General features: G+C 41.9%; 1 protein-coding gene across 1 annotated transcript in view; it reads right to left on the bottom strand.

The window, feature by feature from the left end:
- Positions 1 to 18,669, bottom strand: part of IPO8 (importin 8) — a 79,979-nt gene that overhangs the window by 25,688 nt on the left and 35,622 nt on the right. Inside the window, exons 11-20 of the mRNA XM_082255343.1 lie at positions 18,012 to 18,088; positions 13,480 to 13,596; positions 13,295 to 13,384; positions 11,967 to 12,132; positions 9,858 to 10,018; positions 8,361 to 8,486; positions 8,216 to 8,282; positions 7,531 to 7,656; positions 6,523 to 6,620; positions 6,097 to 6,192 (exon numbers count right to left, since the gene is read on the bottom strand). Of these exons, the coding sequence (XP_082111469.1) occupies positions 6,097 to 6,192; positions 6,523 to 6,620; positions 7,531 to 7,656; positions 8,216 to 8,282; positions 8,361 to 8,486; positions 9,858 to 10,018; positions 11,967 to 12,132; positions 13,295 to 13,384; positions 13,480 to 13,596; positions 18,012 to 18,088 (1,124 nt within the window). The remainder of the gene's footprint in view (positions 1 to 6,096; positions 6,193 to 6,522; positions 6,621 to 7,530; positions 7,657 to 8,215; positions 8,283 to 8,360; positions 8,487 to 9,857; positions 10,019 to 11,966; positions 12,133 to 13,294; positions 13,385 to 13,479; positions 13,597 to 18,011; positions 18,089 to 18,669) is intronic.

Below are 18,669 nucleotides of genomic sequence, written 5' to 3'. Positions count from 1 at the left end.
TATCTACAGAGGCAATCTATGCCATAAAGGACCATATCCTAAAAGTGTTATAAACAAACAAAATCAAAGAAAAAACAAACACAAGACATTAAACATGTTTTACTGCTCAAACACGAAAGTGGGTTGGGCCACAGCATCTGGTGAGTGGGCATTTCTCCTCCCCCCCTTGGAGCACGGTGGTGGTGGTGACCCTCTTGAGAACTACACCAGTATATCTAATCACCCCAGGAGATGTATTGAAGGATCATGGACTGATTTATGTCAATATTTCCTGATGCCAGTGTGACATCTGTGTAACAGTTGGACTTTGGGTAGTCCCACTAGTTGTATTTTCATACAATATGTTTATGGCACTTTCTTTTTGCTAAGTTTGCGCTACTGGTATATTTAGAGGTATTGTTGAATATCTGCTGTTTATCCATTGTGCACAGTACCAAGAGATTAATAATAAATACAGAAGGAGAACCTGGGCCTCCCAATGGACTCCAAGAATAGGAGTTTTATGGAAAGTACAAAAATCCTATATTCTTTCTAGTTCATTGAGGGATACAGAAATCTTTTACTTTCCAAAGGCAAAAAAACAAGTCAGCATCAGCTGAGGTCTTAATGTTTACCAGAAAGAACTTACAGAATGCGTGAACAGAAAACCAGGTGGCAGCCTTGAAAATCCAAGAAACAGTTGCTTAATGCTGAAAAGCCAAAGAAGCACTCACACATAGTAGAGTCCGCCTTGACAGAAAAGGCTAAAACTGCATTCTTAAAGCCAAAATTTGGATTATGGTCTGCCTGAGTCACCAAGAAATGGAATGAGAAGCCGAGGGCACCCTTCTGGGATTCAGAAAAAGAATTAGTCTTCCTGAAAGAAACAGTAGCAGAAGGACTGACTCCAATAACCAAAATCACATCCAAACAATGAAGGAAAGTTTTCTTTGTGTGAAAGGGAGCAGGACAAGGGCACAGAAGAAAAATATCTTGGTTTTGCTGAAAGACAGAAATTGCCTTAGGTAAAAAAGGAAGTCTTGGTTTTGTCCCTTTACAAAACCAGAAAGGCTTTGTTGCAACTTAGGGTAGCTAGTTCAGATACTCACCTTGCAGAGGTGATGGCAACAAGGAATACCAGAGGTCCCAGAGTAAGGGGTTATGGGTCTCAAACAAAAGAGAAAGGGCAGAAATCTAGCCCTCGACTGTGGAGAGAGACAAACCCTAGTTTAGAACCTGCTGCAGGACGGAGAGAATACTTTTCACAGTAAAGCCCATAGGATGGAAACCCAGAGACCCATACTAAGTGAAGTTCTGCCCAGGACAGAATTTGATCTACCTCTCTTGCAATTATGAGATTTTCACCTCCTCCCTAATCGTTATCATATACCACTGCCGTGGAGTTGTGTAACTGAAAAATGGATCGGATTACCATGCTGGGATCAACATTGCAGACAGCCACAGTATATGGAGTATATTTCAGTGTATTGATTGGGAGACAAGACTCAGATAGCTACATGCACCAACAGTGCTCAGAACTTATCCCCTGCCCCTGAGACAACATCTGTCATGAGGCTCTTTCAAAAGACAGGAAAAAAGGACCCCTTCCCCCGCCCAGTACTAGAGTTGGATTCCTGAGCCACTGTGCCAGGTCCTTGGTGCCAAATGACTATACTGTTCTGGGACTGGACTGACTCATTAGATGATAAAAGGTTGCACTATAGAGATTAGAAATTAAACTGAGCAAAGGGGACTGCCTCAAAAGGAGGCTACCATCAACCCAAGTTGCTCATGCAAAAGCAGACAGTCAAATGACTCCTACACTGGAGAGCTCACTCTGCCCTGTGCCACATCTAAAAGAGATCCAGATACTCAGAACAACAAGTCGATTCTAGTGACGATATCTAAAGGTTCAGGATTCATCCAAACCGCTATAATGTTTAGGATAAAGAGCAGGGTCTACCAATGAGAACAAAGCCCAAGAAAGGACATCCAATGATTTCTTGGGTGGGTCCGAGACAATTGAGTACTGTCCGTGATACTTTTTTTATTTGCACTAACATACAACCCAAACAACATAAAACAATTGTATGTTAGTGCAAATAAAAAAAGTATCACGGACAGTACTCAATTGTCTCTGTCACAAGTGCACTAATACGGCTACAATTACCTCAAGCTTGGTTGGGTCCGTAAATATAGATATATCCTCCATGAATTTGGGCTTTGTTAGGATTGGACACTGCTGGATCCACAATGTGGGAAAACCACTTTTTTTGATGAGGCCAGCCGCGTAGCATAGCTGCAATATACAGAAGAGTGTATCCTAAATAATGCTAATTATCCTGAACTGGATAAGTTGCGGAGCTCTCCGAGATGGGATGGCTATGGAATACACTTTATTTACCAGTTGTACAGGGGGGGTGTTCTTAAGGATTTCCAGACTTTACGTGCCGAGTTCGGACTGCCCAACTCCCTCTTTTTTCAGTACCTGCAGCTACGTCACGCTATTAACTCCCAGACTAAAGTCTCCTCCTGGGGTTTGTGCCATCCAATTATCCTTCTTAATTTGGTGGGTACCACGATTAGGAAGGGGCAAATTTCCTCACTTTACACGGCCTTTATCGGACAAATTTCGAGAGCTATGTCATTTAAATGCAGGGAGTCATGGGCTGAGGATCTGGGTCCCATCTCCGCGGAGGAGTGGACCGGCATTCTCGATAATATACCTAGGGTCTATTTATCCTCCTCGCAGAGACTCACACAACTTTTTATTCTACACCGTACATAAAGGACTCCGCAACGCTTGCATAGCTGGCAGAGAAGGGACTCTCCCTTCTGCCCCCGATGCAAGGTCCACACGGGCACTCTACTACATATGCTTTGGCGCTGTCCGAAGTTACATCGCTATTGGCATGCGGTTGTTCGTTCCATTAATGATATCTGGAAATTGAATTTGTCTGTGGAACCGAAATTGTGTATCCTGGGATGGCTGGATGAGGAGCTCTATCCTCCTGAGGTACACACTGCGGTCCTCGAGTTCTCTTTATTGCTAGAAAGTTGATCGCCCGGCGGTGGATATCCGCCCAGGCGCCTTCACATACTGCCTGGATTGAGGAGGTTAAGGTGCTTCTGAATAGGGAGCATCTCACCTATAAACACAGAGGGAATGTACTGAAGTTTGACCGCATTAGGAGCCCACGGTTGGACGTTCCAGGCCTAGCTCCCCTTCATTTGGTGTCTAATAGAATTATGGGAGGGGTTCTGTCCTCAGCGTAGCGTGGCTGCGGGCTAAGTGCTTCTACCTGGGTCAGCCTGAGGGGGGTCTCCCACGATGCTTACTACATCTCCTTTATGGTTGTTAATAGGACACTCTCTGTATCACGTACCCATTGGGTAGCTCACCGGAATTCACATGTTCTGTTCTGTTTTTGTAGTTGACGACGGCATCTCTCCCAAGAATTTGGAGCTAGGTATATTTTGTATAGAGCATAAGGATATTGCTGCATTACCTTGATTTTTAGATATGTTTCTGTGCACTTGCGAACACGTCGGCGGTTCTTCTGCTGGCGAATATGCTTCATCTAAACTACACTGATTATGTTACTGCATTGTAGATGCTTATTCGTCTGTTTCTTGGTTTTGTATTGTATGTGAACAATTTCAATAAAAACTATCTGATTTAAAAAATATACAGAAGAGTGCTGGTTAAAGAAAAGTGTTAAAAAAAAAAAAAAAAAGATAAAAAAAAAAGGTGCTAGCAAAAAAAGGTTAGTCTTTACACAGTAGAGATAAAAAAAAAAAGAAAGAAAAAAAAAAAAAAAAAAAAAAAAGATGTCCATCCTCCTAGGACACAAGCAAAAAAATGTATTCTGGTAATATGAGAGATTACCCTTGGCTGGCCTCTAGCTTTAATGTTTGCCAGAGTCTAATCTTCCTGCAGGCAATAATATAATCCGAAGAGGAAAGACTTCCTGTGTCCCTTAATTGATAAAAAACCCAATTAAAGTTATTGTAAAGGTTCAACTTTTTTATGATAAAATAACAAACATATTATACTTACCTGCTTTGTGCAGTTGGTTTTGCACAGAGCAGCCCCAATCCTCCTCTTCTGGGGTCCCCCACAGAGCTCCTGGCTCCCCTCCCCCACATATAGCACAGCCCAGCCCCACCCCTGTCACAGGATTTAACTGACAGTAGCAGGAGCCAATGTCTCCTGTTGCTATGATTCTGCCCAGTGAGGATGGAGAGAGCCACTGAAAATGGCAAATGCAAATGGCTGGATCAGGTCATGTAAGTTTAAATGAGAGTGAGGTGGGAATCCAGTGACACGGAAGTTTTTTTTTCCTTAATGCAAAGAAAAGCATTTAGGCTTTAGAACCACTTTAAGGAAGGTATGGACTTAGGGAAAAAATAAACATGCATACTTATCTCCAAGCTGCAGCATCAAACTGTCTCCCCTGGCTCTAAGACCGAGAACTGAGCAATCACATGCCCACTGATTAGTTCTTGGCTTGCTCGGTGCAAAGAGCAGTGACTGTCAGTGACAGTGCCTGTCTTCACTATAACCCTACAGAGCTTAATGGAGCAACAGGGTGGAGAGGGAGCGGTTACTGCCATGTGCTGAAAGCCAGAGCCAGCTGTCCATCAGGTAAATGGGTAGATCCCGGCAATATAGTCAAGATCCTTCTAGAACCAGTGAAGTCAACTGACAATGGGCTTTAGCCCGCTGTCTACTAATTCTGGGTCACAGTAGAGCAAAAGTAAGTGCACTCCTGTGACTCACAAGAGAAGTATGACCAAAAAAGCTTTGGAAATACTTTTTTTTTTAGTGATGTAACATTGACAATAAGGGTCATTCAATGAGTTACAGCACCATCTTGTGGTCAGTCTTCACTACAGTCATTTTTTTTTGTCAGATTATTATGCAAGTCTTTTTTAGCACATGCATTGGATCACCACATTAACTCTGCGATCATTGAATAAGCAGGAAACAAACACAATTAAAATCAGGAAAGCTCAAAGTGTATGTCTGGGGGAAAAAAAGTTCACACATCCCTATAATGCACGCACAAATTTCCCATATTTTTCTCTAAATGCTGCAAGTACAGAAAAATAGCTGTAGACAAAAAAATGTAACAAGCTCCCAACATATTTCAGTGAACAAAGCTGCCTCAGCTGCCCTGAAATCCTAAGCAGGGTTGTCAGCCATTTCCCCACTAGACTACAAACGTAACGTACTTGCCCTCCCCCCCACCCATTGATATTGAGTTGAGGAGAGGGGAAGGTTTCCTGAAGTCAAAAACAGGGGAGCTGCAAAGGGTGACAAAGCCCATCCTTCATAAGCACAGTACAGTGAGTGGGCACCGTCACTCTAGGACAGGATATGTGTTAATGGCAGGATCAGCAGCTGAAAGCAAAGGGGGAAAAATAAAACTAATGGAGCCACTAAATCTAAGAACTGGTAAGCTGCAAGCTAGGATATTTTTGTTGGCCTTAGATAAACATTAAAGCGGTAGTAAAGCCTGCTTTGTGATTTTTGTCTACAGGTAAGTCTATAGTAAGGCTTACCTGTAGGTAAAATGAATATCTCCTAAACGTGCACACTTTAGGAGATATTCACCCTGCATGCAGCCAGTGACATCAACAGCGCATGCTCTCTGAAGGTCCAGCATACCTTGCCGGAACTTCATGCCGGAACCGAGGGCTCCAGCCAGTAAAACAGCCGGAGCGCATGAAACCTCAAGAAAGAACAGGGGAAGATGTCAGCAAGCTGCGAGAGGGCTTTGTTCTAAGGTAAGTATTCCATATTGTGCTAATAAATGATGCATGCTAGCACATTATACAATTGCCTTACAGGTGGGGGTGTTTTTTCCAGTTTTTTTTTTAATTACCCGCGGTTTACAACTCGATTAATCATATTACAATGTTTGTGAGATTAAAAAAAGAAGCAATATATCTAAAAAGGTGACAAAGTAAACTCATTATTTTACAACAGCTATGATTTGTGACACCACTAGTGGTGTCCCCAAATTTTACAAGGTAGAAAAAAAAAAAAAAGACAAACAGACAAAAAAAATCTTTTTTTTGTGTTTGGATTTATTTCCATTTTGAGCATACCTGGTCGATCCCTCGGCCCTTACACTGAAGAATAATGACCTCCAGGAGTTTGGCTGCATGACACTCTGAATCTTCTCCCGCTTCTCCCATCAGCACCTGTCGAACAAGAGAATGGGGTTGTGGTTAGAAAACCACTGCGTATTCCCAGGTGTCGATGCTATAGTCAAACCTAGCATGCAGTTTATACTTGTTGGGGGAAGGGGCAAAAAAAATAGGTTGAGCCATGATTTACCACCAACCATAAAATACGGTGACCAGATAAAGATGTGCATGTGACATGAGCATATAGATAGATAGATAGATAGATAGATAGATAGATAGATAGATAGATAGATAGATAGATATCCCTATCTGCATATACATACATAGATAGATACACACACTGTATATACAAACACACAAATATATGTCATTTTAGAAACTCACCTTTTTACACATGGTGTAAATAATCTCCAGGTGTTTGGGGTTAGACAGAAGTGTGCTTGTATCCACCGTGATATAGTTATGAAGAAGTGGCATCATATCTGTGCATTTGAGGGAGAGGGAGGGAAAGATTAATGAACACATGGAGTATATATCATCACATGGTGCTATAGTCGAAAAACCAGTAAATAAACCACATCTCACTGCCTAATCCCTAGTGATTACATTCCTATGGAGCAATCTATAGAAGCATTAAAGCCCAGATGCTGATTGTTTCAGCTTTTGGGCTTAGTGCTGGAAACCGATGTTCACTAATCCAGCAGTTTTAACACTACTGCCAACAGGGTTGAATAGTCACTGTCTGTTTTAAAGGATAGGTTCACCTTTACAAAAAATAAATAAATAAATGCACATTTTTTTGGCAGGTAAAAAATATGCATGTATGTTATTTTTTTTTGTTAGGGACCTGTAAAGCATTGCACCCATGATCAGCAGATCATGGGTCTAATGCCGCGAACCAGCAGATTGTGTGTAGTTATCTGCCCGTACCTTCGATACGTGCAGGCAGTTACACTCTGACAGGAAGGATCAATGAACGACTAGAGCGCTAAACAGCGTCCTGGTAGTTCACTGAGAACTACAAGCCAACAGCAGCAAAGGGTGTTGGTACTTGTAGTTTTCACATTCACAGAACACTGTGAATGATTGATGCACGGGCGGGCAGAGGCGCCATTTCTTTTGATTGTGACAGCGAGCTGTCAAAAAGGGAAATCAAAAGGGGGTGCTAGGGCCGGTGCATCTGTAACATATTACATCCTGAATATGGGTGTAACATGTACAATGTTACAAAAGGTGAACTTATCCTTTAAATAATACGGTTACTGTATATAGTGACATTTTGGGATATTGGATATGCAGACTCCTAAAGTTACTGACAGGTCAACTTAAGGGTTGTAGGGAACACCGGCTGACAGATGAAGAAAGCAGTTGCTACAGAATTTGATAACAAACCTGTGAAATATTCATAGCAGTCTCTCTGAAAAACTTCAAAAAGGATCTCCAGAAGCTGCCACATCTGTGGGGAGATGGTCTGGTTGGTGAGGCTGTATGCTAGAGCCAGAATCTCTTCATAGAACTCTGTAGGGACAGCAAAAAAAATCCCCATCCGATAAACACTGTGCACTATTCACTAAAGCATACTGGAAGGTCTGTCTTTAAATTAAATTGATGATTGCCATTTCTTCCCATGCTCCCCTCCATGGAATGCTCTACCCCCATCTGTCCGACTATCTCCTACTTTGTCTTCTTTCAAACGATCCCTGAAAACACATCACATTAGCCCATCCCCCACAGTTATTACCTCTTGTATCTCTTGACCCTACCTCTTAGATTGTAAGCTCTAACGAGCAGGGCCCTCTGACTCCTACTGTACTAAAATGTATTGTTTTTGTACTGTCTACCCTCAAGTTGTAAAGTGCTGCGTAAACTGTCGGCGTTATATAATTCCTATATAATAATAATAATAATAATTACTTGTTATAAACTTTACTTTTTACACAGGTTTAAAACCAAACTTATAGCATTATTATGTTGTTTGGAACTCATAAGGATATATACCAGGGGTAAGTTATGTGACCACCCTAGATATAAATATTACCCCGTGACCTGCTTCTGTAAATCTTTTACAGGCTCATACCTATAATATGTTTCTGAAGCACAAGACCGACAATCTGTAAACAAATTCCCTCCAGCTGCTGCTTCACCTGGAAGAAAGGTAAATCATTATAGAGGTTAAGGGAAAGTGGGGGGATATCCACTAAGCCACATGTCAGGGTACACACCTCTTTATGATTCTCCACAACAGTCAGTACAATGTCGATGGTGTGAAGGATTCCCATTGCCATGACGGTTTTATCCTCCACCTCCTCATACTCTTCACTCTGCAGGACCTTTACAAAGATCTCAGCCTGGAGAGAGATCACAAAGAGCAGTGATACAGATTGAAGCACCAGACCATCATTGCCCTGAATATCTGGACATACATAGAACTCCAGATTATCATCATCCTGTATATCTCCTGTATATACAGAGGACCGGGCCATCACCATCCTGTATATCTCCTGTACAAACGTAGAGCACTGGGCCATCACCATCCTGTATATCTCCCTGTACACACAGATCAGATCACTAGAACATCTTCACCCTGTATACTGCAGTGAACCATCATCATCTTTTATATACCTTGTACATACAGATCAAGGCACTGAACCTTCACCATACTGTTTATCCCCTGTACGTACAGATCAAAGTAACTGGATCATTACCATCCTGGATATCTCCTGTACATACAGATCAGAGAGCACCTGACTACCACCATCCTGTATATCTCTTGTACATATATAGAGCACCAAACTATCACCAAATTGTTTATGTTCTATAATTCAGGGATGGACAAATATGCTTGAAATTTAGGAGCCAGCAAAAAAAAGCCAGTTTTTTTTTCGTGCATGCCGAATGGCCGGCTTCTGTCAGACAGGCTGCCATACTCACTGGCCAATGGCGGACAGTTTTTAATAAACCGGCTGATCTTGCCCAGTATTCCACCCGTGTGTACTTGGTTTACATCTTCTGAGAGATATTAAAGGAACACTCCAACCACCATGACCACTTCAGTGATTTAAAGTGGTCATGGTGGTAGGAGTCAGAAACAATGCACATGCTGGGATATTTACAATTATGTGCTGGGGGCTAGTTGCACCCCTAGCACATGTGACTTACTGCTGGTGGGTAGTGCTGGCTGGTACTGCTGGCTGTGATGATACTGCTGGCTGGTACTGCTGTGATACTGCTGGCGGGTACTGCTGGCTGGTACTGCTGGTTTGAGAGTGTGAGGAGTGGCGTTGGAGGTAGCATGCAGAGCTGATGCTTCCTGAATCTCTCCTCTCACAGGCGGAGTACATTTAATATCACTCCGCCTGTGACAAGACGGAGCTGGAACTATACAGGAAGCATCAGCTCCGTTCTGTCACAGCTGACAGACACCGTTCCAGCATGCGGGCGCGGCACTTGCGGGTGTCAGGGAGCTGCAGCCCGTATGCTGGAGACTCCCGCACCTCACAGGAGACTTGGGATGTCTGGCGACAAGACACCTCCCGCAGTGTAACCCAGGCACCAGGCCGCTAATTCTAGTCACTAATGCGACCTGGCGCCTGGGGTTTGGTTGAGCCCTGTCCTATACCATAAATAGAGCACCGAATCATTGCAATCCGGGATATCGCCTGTACATATACATCACAGCACCAAAACTTTTGCCATTCATATCTTCACACACCACTCACTAGATGCCTTGTCATGTCCACAGCAATGGGGGCCACTTCCTGACTGTATTCGCATATCATCTTCTGGATGACATTGGTCAGATCATCATTCTCTGTCTCCCGGACTATGTGCAGCAGTTCCTGCATGACTGGTCGGATGTACGGCCTCATATACTCTTTTGCTGAGGGATAAAAATGCTGGAATAATTATAAAATACAAAGAACTACAGTCTGAAGAGTTTACAACAGCAGAGCATTCTATTGACAATTGTGTCCCAAGTTAGATCTCCTAAACCTGACATTCAGAATAATTTGCTGTTATATCTCACCCATGCAGGAAAAGGTAACAGGTTAGCTTAGTTGTGCATGACTACCAATGCTAATCTCTTTCACTCTTAACAGTTTATAGGTTTACAGGGGTCTATGGACTCTCTCCCAATCCCAATACAGCAGTGGTTCTCAACTCTTGTCCCAAGGACCCACTAACAGGCTAAATTTTAAGTATGGCCTTGGGGAGATGCAGATTAGAATATGGCAATCACTGAGCAGCAAATTATATTACCAGTGATGTATTTGAGTTATCTTGCAAACCTGGCCTATTAGTGGGTTCCGAGGACACAGAAGTTAAGAACCACTGCAATACAGAGATCTGAGATGTGGTTGCCTACTTCCTCTAAAATGTTTTTGCTAGATTTTTTTAAGGTCCTCCAAGGCTCTGTCATCAGACCTCTTCTATTCTCGGTCTAAACCTCAGCAAAGACCGGATTAATTTAGCTCCATGTATGGTGGTTGTAGAGAAATCAATCTACCGATCGACTTCAGTACAACTACCCTGTTAGATTTTTACCATTCAATCAGTGCTGCAGGCTACAGTCGGCAGTGCTAATCAATGTATTTTGATGGCATGGAACTCTCCGCACTGTCAGAATACAATAGATCAGCAGGAGGATTGCTCCATCCACATTTCTTTTTTAATGAAAAAAATTAATTACTTATCTACGGACTGCTTCACTCAGTTGATAACCTTCAAATCCTAGCTTTATGATGCCAACATCCAAATCTATCCATCTACTTCTACTTCAGTCTCTTTGTGCATCACGTATCTACAAATATATCAGTTTGGATGTCACATCACTTCTTAAAACCAGACCTTCCAAAACTGAGCTCATAAAAGTCCCCTGACTTTTCCATCAGGATGTATAACACAACCATCAGTCAATGCCAGAATGCTAGGTGTAATACTAGCCACTGACCTCTCTCATTTTAGCCCCACATTCAATTACTGTTCGAATCTTGTTGTCTTCACCTATAACATTTCCATAATAAGCCCCTTCTTAACGACAACACCAGTATTCACTTCCTTGTCATCTCTCGCCTCAACTGCTAACTTGCTGCTTGTTGGCATTACTCTACACAGAATACCCCCCTTTCCACCTACCATGAATTTTGCTGCCATACTAATCCACCTTACTAACTACTCAGTGTGCCACCCCTCTTGAATGCAAATGAATCCCTCCACGGACTTTCACAAAATACTAACATACAAAGTCAACAACAGTTGTCCGGAACTACAGCACCAACCTCATCTCAAAACACCACCTACATGTTCTCTTTGCTCCTCCCAAAATCTCCAGCTCTTTGGCTCCCTTGTTGCCTCCTGGACTTCTCCAGAGCCTCTCCCATCCTCTGGAATCTACCTGAACCTGTTCATTTATCTCCTATTCTATCTGTCTTTAGGTGATGCCTGAAAACTAATTCCAGGGAATGCCTATCCTGCCTCTTCCTAACAAACCAAACTTTATTTCTTCACCACCAACTACTGTAATCCCAACACAATTGACCAACTTGTCCTTCCCTTGCGGATTGTAAACTCTTATGGGCAGGGTCCTCCTAACCCTCGTCTTGGTTTGTATTGTAACTGCACTCTCTCCTTTTATATTGTAAAGCACTGAACAAACTGTAGGAGCAATATAAATCCTGTATTATAATAATCATAATATTATGCTTTGGTGTATTAGTGTACTATTTCACTATTGTGGCCGATAAGGGACAACGTATGTACAGTAATGTACAGTACTACAGCATTTTTGGATGAGTAACATATACCAAATATTGTAAAAATTCTCTCACCAGCCCCCTGGTAACTGATTAACATCTGCAGAGCGATGGCAGCCTCCACCTTCACTGGCAGTTCCTTATCTTCCAGCAGACTTTTCTTTGCCAACTCTACAGCATTTCGAAGGTTCAGCTCATTGTGAAACTTCAGTGAGCTGAACGAGTGAAGCACCCAACATGACTAGAGGAGAAAGATGATAAGAGTATGACATAAATGACAGAGTTATGCATTATAAAAGGAGAAGTAAATCCTGTCTGAAAGGCACTTAGTTTTCTAAAGTACTTTATGTGAAATTCCAGGTTGAATGAAAGGAGGATGACGTCACAACTCGGCCAATCAATCAGAGAAAAAGAATTGTATTCACTGAAAAAATACAAGGCTTCTTTTGAATAGCAGAGAAGCATTTAGGCAGACTCGATTAAGTACCAGCAGCAGAAGGGAAGTTGCCCATTCTGCTGCTGAAACATAGAGCCACATACTGTATGTAGATGATGCTACTACAGTATAGTACAGTGTACACATCAGTTAGTAATTGATATAGCTTGCTTGGTACAAACAAACTATGCAAAGTTAACATAAACCTGAAATTCTACTTTATCTGTTGTTACATCTCAATGCTGCAGACGACATTCAAGAGGATTTTTACCCAGAAATTAAAAAAATAAAAAAGTTGAAAAAGGTCAACAGCTACAAATACTGAAGCGGGTGACTTTGAAAAACACAAACTTACTTGTCCCAGGATCCAGTGATATCCTCACCTGACCCGGCTCTTTTGCCTGTCTTTGGGTCCAGGCGCCGGCATCCTAACTGTGGGCAGCCGACTGTGACTCCTTGCGGCTTCACAGCTGGCCATTGCTCATGCGTGAGCCATGCAGAGTCCCGTATATGGGCCTGCAGTCTCCTGGGATGTGTGATGTGTCCCAAGGGGCTGCGGGTGAAGAAGGGGGGGCGCAGAACTTCCGCTCGAATCGCCTAGGCAGTCAGAACAGAAGTGGGAGGGGGTACCTGTCAAAATCAGGTACCCCCCCCCCCCCAAAAAAAAAATGGGAGGCAAAACATACCCTTTTTTATGAGAAGATCCACTTTCAGCCTCTTTGCAGCAACTCCCTTTGCATATGCACTCCAGTTCCATGGCATGTCTCAGGGCAAGCTTCCTGATGACAACTGTGGACCATGTCTGCGTAAATGAGGATCATGCAACTGCATGACAACACAGAAACACAACTGGTAGATGGCGTTATCACCCTATGCCAGGAAGTGTCTTAACAAGGATGTTCAAGGCAGGCTATTTATAAAAACGGCAGGATTTAAAAATATTAGAAATTACTTTTGAAAGACCTACCCGTGCTCGGAGGTAGCCCAGCTCAGACATGAACAGTGGGAAAACATGATTCTGGATGAAGACTTCCATCTGATCCTTGTACACAGATTTCTGGAGGAAAATATAAAGTAATACACGACAGAAATGTCACATATAGTACTCTATACTGAATTACTGACCATAGTAATAGCAAGCAAATCTGTTACCTTTAATAAAATCTCTGCAAGTGAACCCAGCACATGTAGTGCCCCATCTATTTTCCGGGGGTCAACCGAGGAACTGGTGAGGATCTGGTAACAAAAGTTCATCATCTTTGGCAACACCTAAAACAAAGAGAAACAACAGCAATTGTCAGTAATAACTCAAAGGGTCAGCCCACCCATAATGAATATTTCTGCATTTGGTAGATGCTTGGGAGTTAAACCATCTGACAGCCTCTTCAATATCTCGGGGACTATATTGGTGAGATCTCTGTACTGAGTTCCCAGGGCTGTGTGCCTGCTCTGCCTATTATGAGAAGTTCCCACCATTCCTGTACTGAGCTCCCGTGTCTATTACGAGGAGTTCCCACCATTTGTGCACAGATATTCCAGGTCTGCACACCTGCTGCGTCGGTTGAGGGGCTCATACCCATTCCTGTGCCAATAGGGTCGTCCCAGAGAGATACAATAAATCAAGATGGCCTCAGACCACCGGACTCAACTAGTTACCACAATGTAACTTCTGGGTGCATGAATTTGAAACTACTTAAAGCCCAACTTTAGACAAAATTGTTTTTCCTCTTTGGATAGAATGGGGAAGGGGTAGAACCTCTGTCTTCCCCTCAATTTAAATCCTAGATACAGGGAGTCAGAAGGAAAGCCATTGGAAATTGCTAAAAAAGGTCAGAAAACACAACATGAACATTTGGTGAAAGGTTCAATCCTCAATCAGGTTTTTAGTTTGTCTGTATCTCCCTGTGTGTTGCATTTGAGATAGATCGATAGATCGATGATGACTTTATTTAGAATTTATTGTACATGGAAGAAACTGTTTAGAAGTTTGAATTAGAAACAGACATCAAGTTTGTTTGAGGGGATACTTCACAAACAAATGCTGTTGGATACAATAGGAACAATGAACTATTGTTGTATTTCAGTTGACAGTTAAGTGGGGGAACACACTATAAGAAAATTGGGCGAACGATCGTCTGATTTTCCTCGTTGTTTCACAGCAAATCGAAACCGATGAATGAAAATTCTCGTACGACAAATTATTTTTTTTGTTGTTTATTGTTTCTGATCACGCGCAGTCTTTCTTTTCTGATTATTATTGTACGAAAACGGTACACATTAAACAAAAGTGGTTCGTTCTGTTCCCATACGAGAAAAATTTCGGAGTTTGTCCCTTCAGAAATTTTCATACGAAAAGTCGGAATGGGCTGTTGAAATTGGGGGAAACACTATACGAAAATCGTACGAAAGTTCTTTAGATGAAAATTCTTGCCCGATTTTCTTATAGTGTGTACGAGCCTTTAGAGGTTATTATTGTCTCTGTAACTACAGTAAACTATAGCATGTATGATAGCACAGTGCCATCTAGAGGTTGAATTGGAGAATGTTTCTCCCATTCAAACGGGCCACACCCATGTGGGGATGATACATTTTCCAAATAAAAGTTGTCAGGCATAGCTGACAGTATAATGACTTAAACCCCAAGAAAGGTCTGTGCCAGCCAAAAGAAACTAAACCTGAAGACACTTTTGCCTGATCTCCAGCAACTGCTTATAGATGAAGCTTCAGTCTTCGTTGCCTACAGAGATTGTGAAACCACTGTAACCTGAATTAGGTAACCTTTAAATGTATTTCTACTATTTATAGGCCATAGGCTACTTATTTGCCAGGAAGTAGGTAGCATTTTGCTTGTTAAAGGTATATCTGTCAGTCTTATATTATATTCCTATAATTGTAATAGTTTAGTATGTAAAGCATTTTTCGTTTAGTAAAAGCACATTAAGTGCTGGTTCACACTATAGCGTGTGCGGCGATCGCATGTAATATCGGAGCGCACTGCTCCTTCATTACATGCGATCGGATGTGCAGTGCGAACTCAGCCATACACTTTGTATGGCTAAATTTGCACTGCACCCGCACATGACCCTTTTTTTCAGCCGCATCAGGATCAGATCGCACAGTGGTTCACACTTGTGTGATCCGATCCTGTGCGAACTGTCAGATCGAACTGCGATATGCGATCAAACTGGGGGTGTCGTTAACATTTAATTGACACCCCCTGCGTATCGCATATGGCAGTGTGAACTGCTAGATGTGCGTTTGCGATGCGGGAACAGGCTGCAAATTCGCAGCCTTCCCGCATCGCACAAGTGTGACCCGGCACTAATACACTGCAGAGGTCTGAGCTTCCTTGCTTATATAGCAAAGTAACCTAAACAGACGAAAGCAAAACACCCTTCCCCTCATATTTTGTACCGTCAACGGAACAGGAAGTCAAGGGAAACAGCCTGCCACAAAATTTGAACTCTACTAGACGGTTTCTAAAACAAATTAAAACATGTATCAGTGAAAACCCAACCCATTAATATTAACTGCTTCAGTCCAGAAAAAGGGGGGTCACTACTAGACTCCAACAGCAGCCAATACTAGGTATTTTGGTGGAAGCTGCAGAGGGGTATGACTGGAAAAGTATCTCTAGTTTGGCAGCCTTTTCATAAATGCTATCACAGCGCCTCTTTAGCCCATTCCTGCTCAGTCTGTGAATAAACATGCCCTCAGAATGATGCACTGGGTTGGGGTACATTTATAAATGCCCCGTTTATGCGCCACCAGCAAACACTTTGAATGGCTGGTGGCTCCTAAACCTGTTACGGATAGCTCAGGTCCCCAAAGATGATCAGAGTGACTCCAAGTCATGTGATCTTTATGGAAGCTATGATATAGTGGTCACATGGAGACTGATGGCTCCCCAAAAAAAAAAAAATAGAAGCCTTTGTCCAGCAGATGAACACTGTTACCTTGAGACTGCATTGGCACCTGCAGTGCCATTAGTTTTATTTGTAACTGTAAATGTATATTATATAAAAAGGAATACAACTTTTTTTTTTTAATTTTTGTACATTTGCCAGGCTAGAATAAAAAAAAAAAAAAAAAAAAAAAAAAAAATAGATAATAAAAGCAGGGATTTGTATTAACAAGGGGTATACTAAATAAAAGTAATGTATGTTTTTCCAAAAACATTTAGATATGCAAAATTTGTCAGGTTAGCTGATTCGGATAAATTTGTCCTGGGCTTCTAGGCTTTAATGTTCTCTCATCAAGACAAGGTCAAAGCAGAACTCCAGCCAAAAAAAAGAAAATTAAAGAGCTCATTAAAAGATTAAATAACAAAATATATTTTTTTTTGCTGCAATATTCACCTTCCATCCAGAGATTTCTTTTATTTCTGCCCCAGACGTCTTCAATCTGAAGACCAGCATCATTCAACCCACTTCTTCTAAGTCCAGGTCTTCCTGCACCTGACCCAGCCTGTCTCTAGGCAATGAAAGGAGAGGCAGCACAATGATGAGTTTGTCTCTCTGTCATTCTGATCTCTCTTCCTACCAGCGTGCTTCTTGTTAGCACATAAACGGACTGGTCCCTTGTACTGCTTCCTCATCTCACATGCCAGCCTTGCTGTGCAAGGACTGCAAGTGGCTGATTCAGGTATCTACAACACTTGTATTAAAAATAAATTTAATGATGTATTAATGATTACAGAGCTACAATAATTTGTTCATATCTACTTAGAGTTTAACTTTAACCATTTCGTGTTTGAGGTAATATTACATTTTTCACACACATTAAAAATTTTTGCTACAGACTTAAGCTGGCCATACATGGAACAAAATTCTGCCAGTTCAGCAGGGACTGACCGCATTTCAATCAATGCATGCGGATAGTGGACAGTACCGATCGACTGCTGTACAACCACCCTGCCAGATAAATGCAGCTCAATTAGTGCCGCAGGCTACAGCTGGCAGTGCTGATCAGTGTATTCTGACAGCGGGGAAGTCTCCCCATCATAGGAAAACAATAGTGTAGTGGGAGAGCTTTCCCCATCCACCTTGAATGTGTGGATGGAGAAAATCAGGTCAGTTTTTTTCATTCAACCAACTGGTTGAATGAAAAAAAACTGAATCACCTATGGGCTGCTTAGTTTGAACCCCAATTGTATATTTTCCTAAAACAGGGTCCCTGTAGAATAAAATGGTAGTTGCAAATTATTATATTGCATGATATTTGCTAAACTGATTTATCAAATGCATATTTTTCGAACACTATACACTAAAACAAATTTTAGTACAAATACAATACCCATTTTTGGTAAAAAAAAAAAAATGATAGGGTTGTATCAAGCAAATAGATACCAAACATGTAGAGACTCAAAACTGCGTCCATCAAATAGCAAAAAATTACAGTGCATATAACATTTATCATTGGTGATGCTTTAAAAGTCTTGAGATGTTATCTTAGAATTATGGCCCTCGAACCTCATGTGTGGCACAATCGCTGCAGACACTATCCATGAGGGGGGGGGGGGGGGCGGGGCAGAGGTGCTTTTAAATTTCTTTTAATTTCTAATTAATTTTCCTCATTATTTGCAGCTATAAGCTTGGTTTTACCACTTGAGATGGCCCGAGACAATCCCAAGCTCAGGACAGCAAGTGGTTGAAAACAAAAATTTGCCAATGTTCCTGCCTCACCTCTTTCCTCTTCTTGGAGGCAGTAAAGAGCAGGTTCTGAGCAGCAGTGGAAGGAGATACGTAATCTTCAAACACATCTAGAACCAGAAACACAACAGGTCATGGACAAGGACAATGAGCAGTACTGTGTGTGACACATACCCAGTACACAAAACAACAGCCATGTGTGGGAAGGACTGACATTGAATGAATTGACAGCCTTGTTTGATTTACAGAAAGCGGAGCAATACTGGACATGGCATTGAAAACACAACAAAACAAAACCCATGCATGGGGAATAGTGCACAAAAAAATGAAACTGCATCTACAGCTAGCAGTAGTTAGTCACATTCATCTGGACTTGTTTTGTAAAGTTTAAGATGTTTCATAGTTTATCCAAGCCATTTCTTCAGTTCTGAGTGGTAGAAACATACCCCAGCATTTAAATCCACACAGGTAGCACCAACCCCTTAATCCAATCACCATGGCATGTGTCAAGGCAGATGTTGACTGTCCAAGAACAGTATGGGAGATGTGAAAGTTGTGCAACCACCCATTTCTAGTTAAATAATCCCATCCTTGGCAGCAAGAAATCTTCACAGCTGGTAATCCTTCAATTTACATGGCTAAAGGGGTGAATTGTTGACAAATCGCTGGGAAAGAGATAAAAAGATGACAT

This window comes from Pelophylax lessonae (genome assembly GCF_965119305.1).
Source record: "Pelophylax lessonae genome assembly, chromosome: 4".
In the NCBI taxonomy this organism is placed as follows: Eukaryota; Metazoa; Chordata; class Amphibia; order Anura; family Ranidae; genus Pelophylax; species Pelophylax lessonae.
This window is presented reverse-complemented; position numbering and strand designations above follow the sequence as displayed.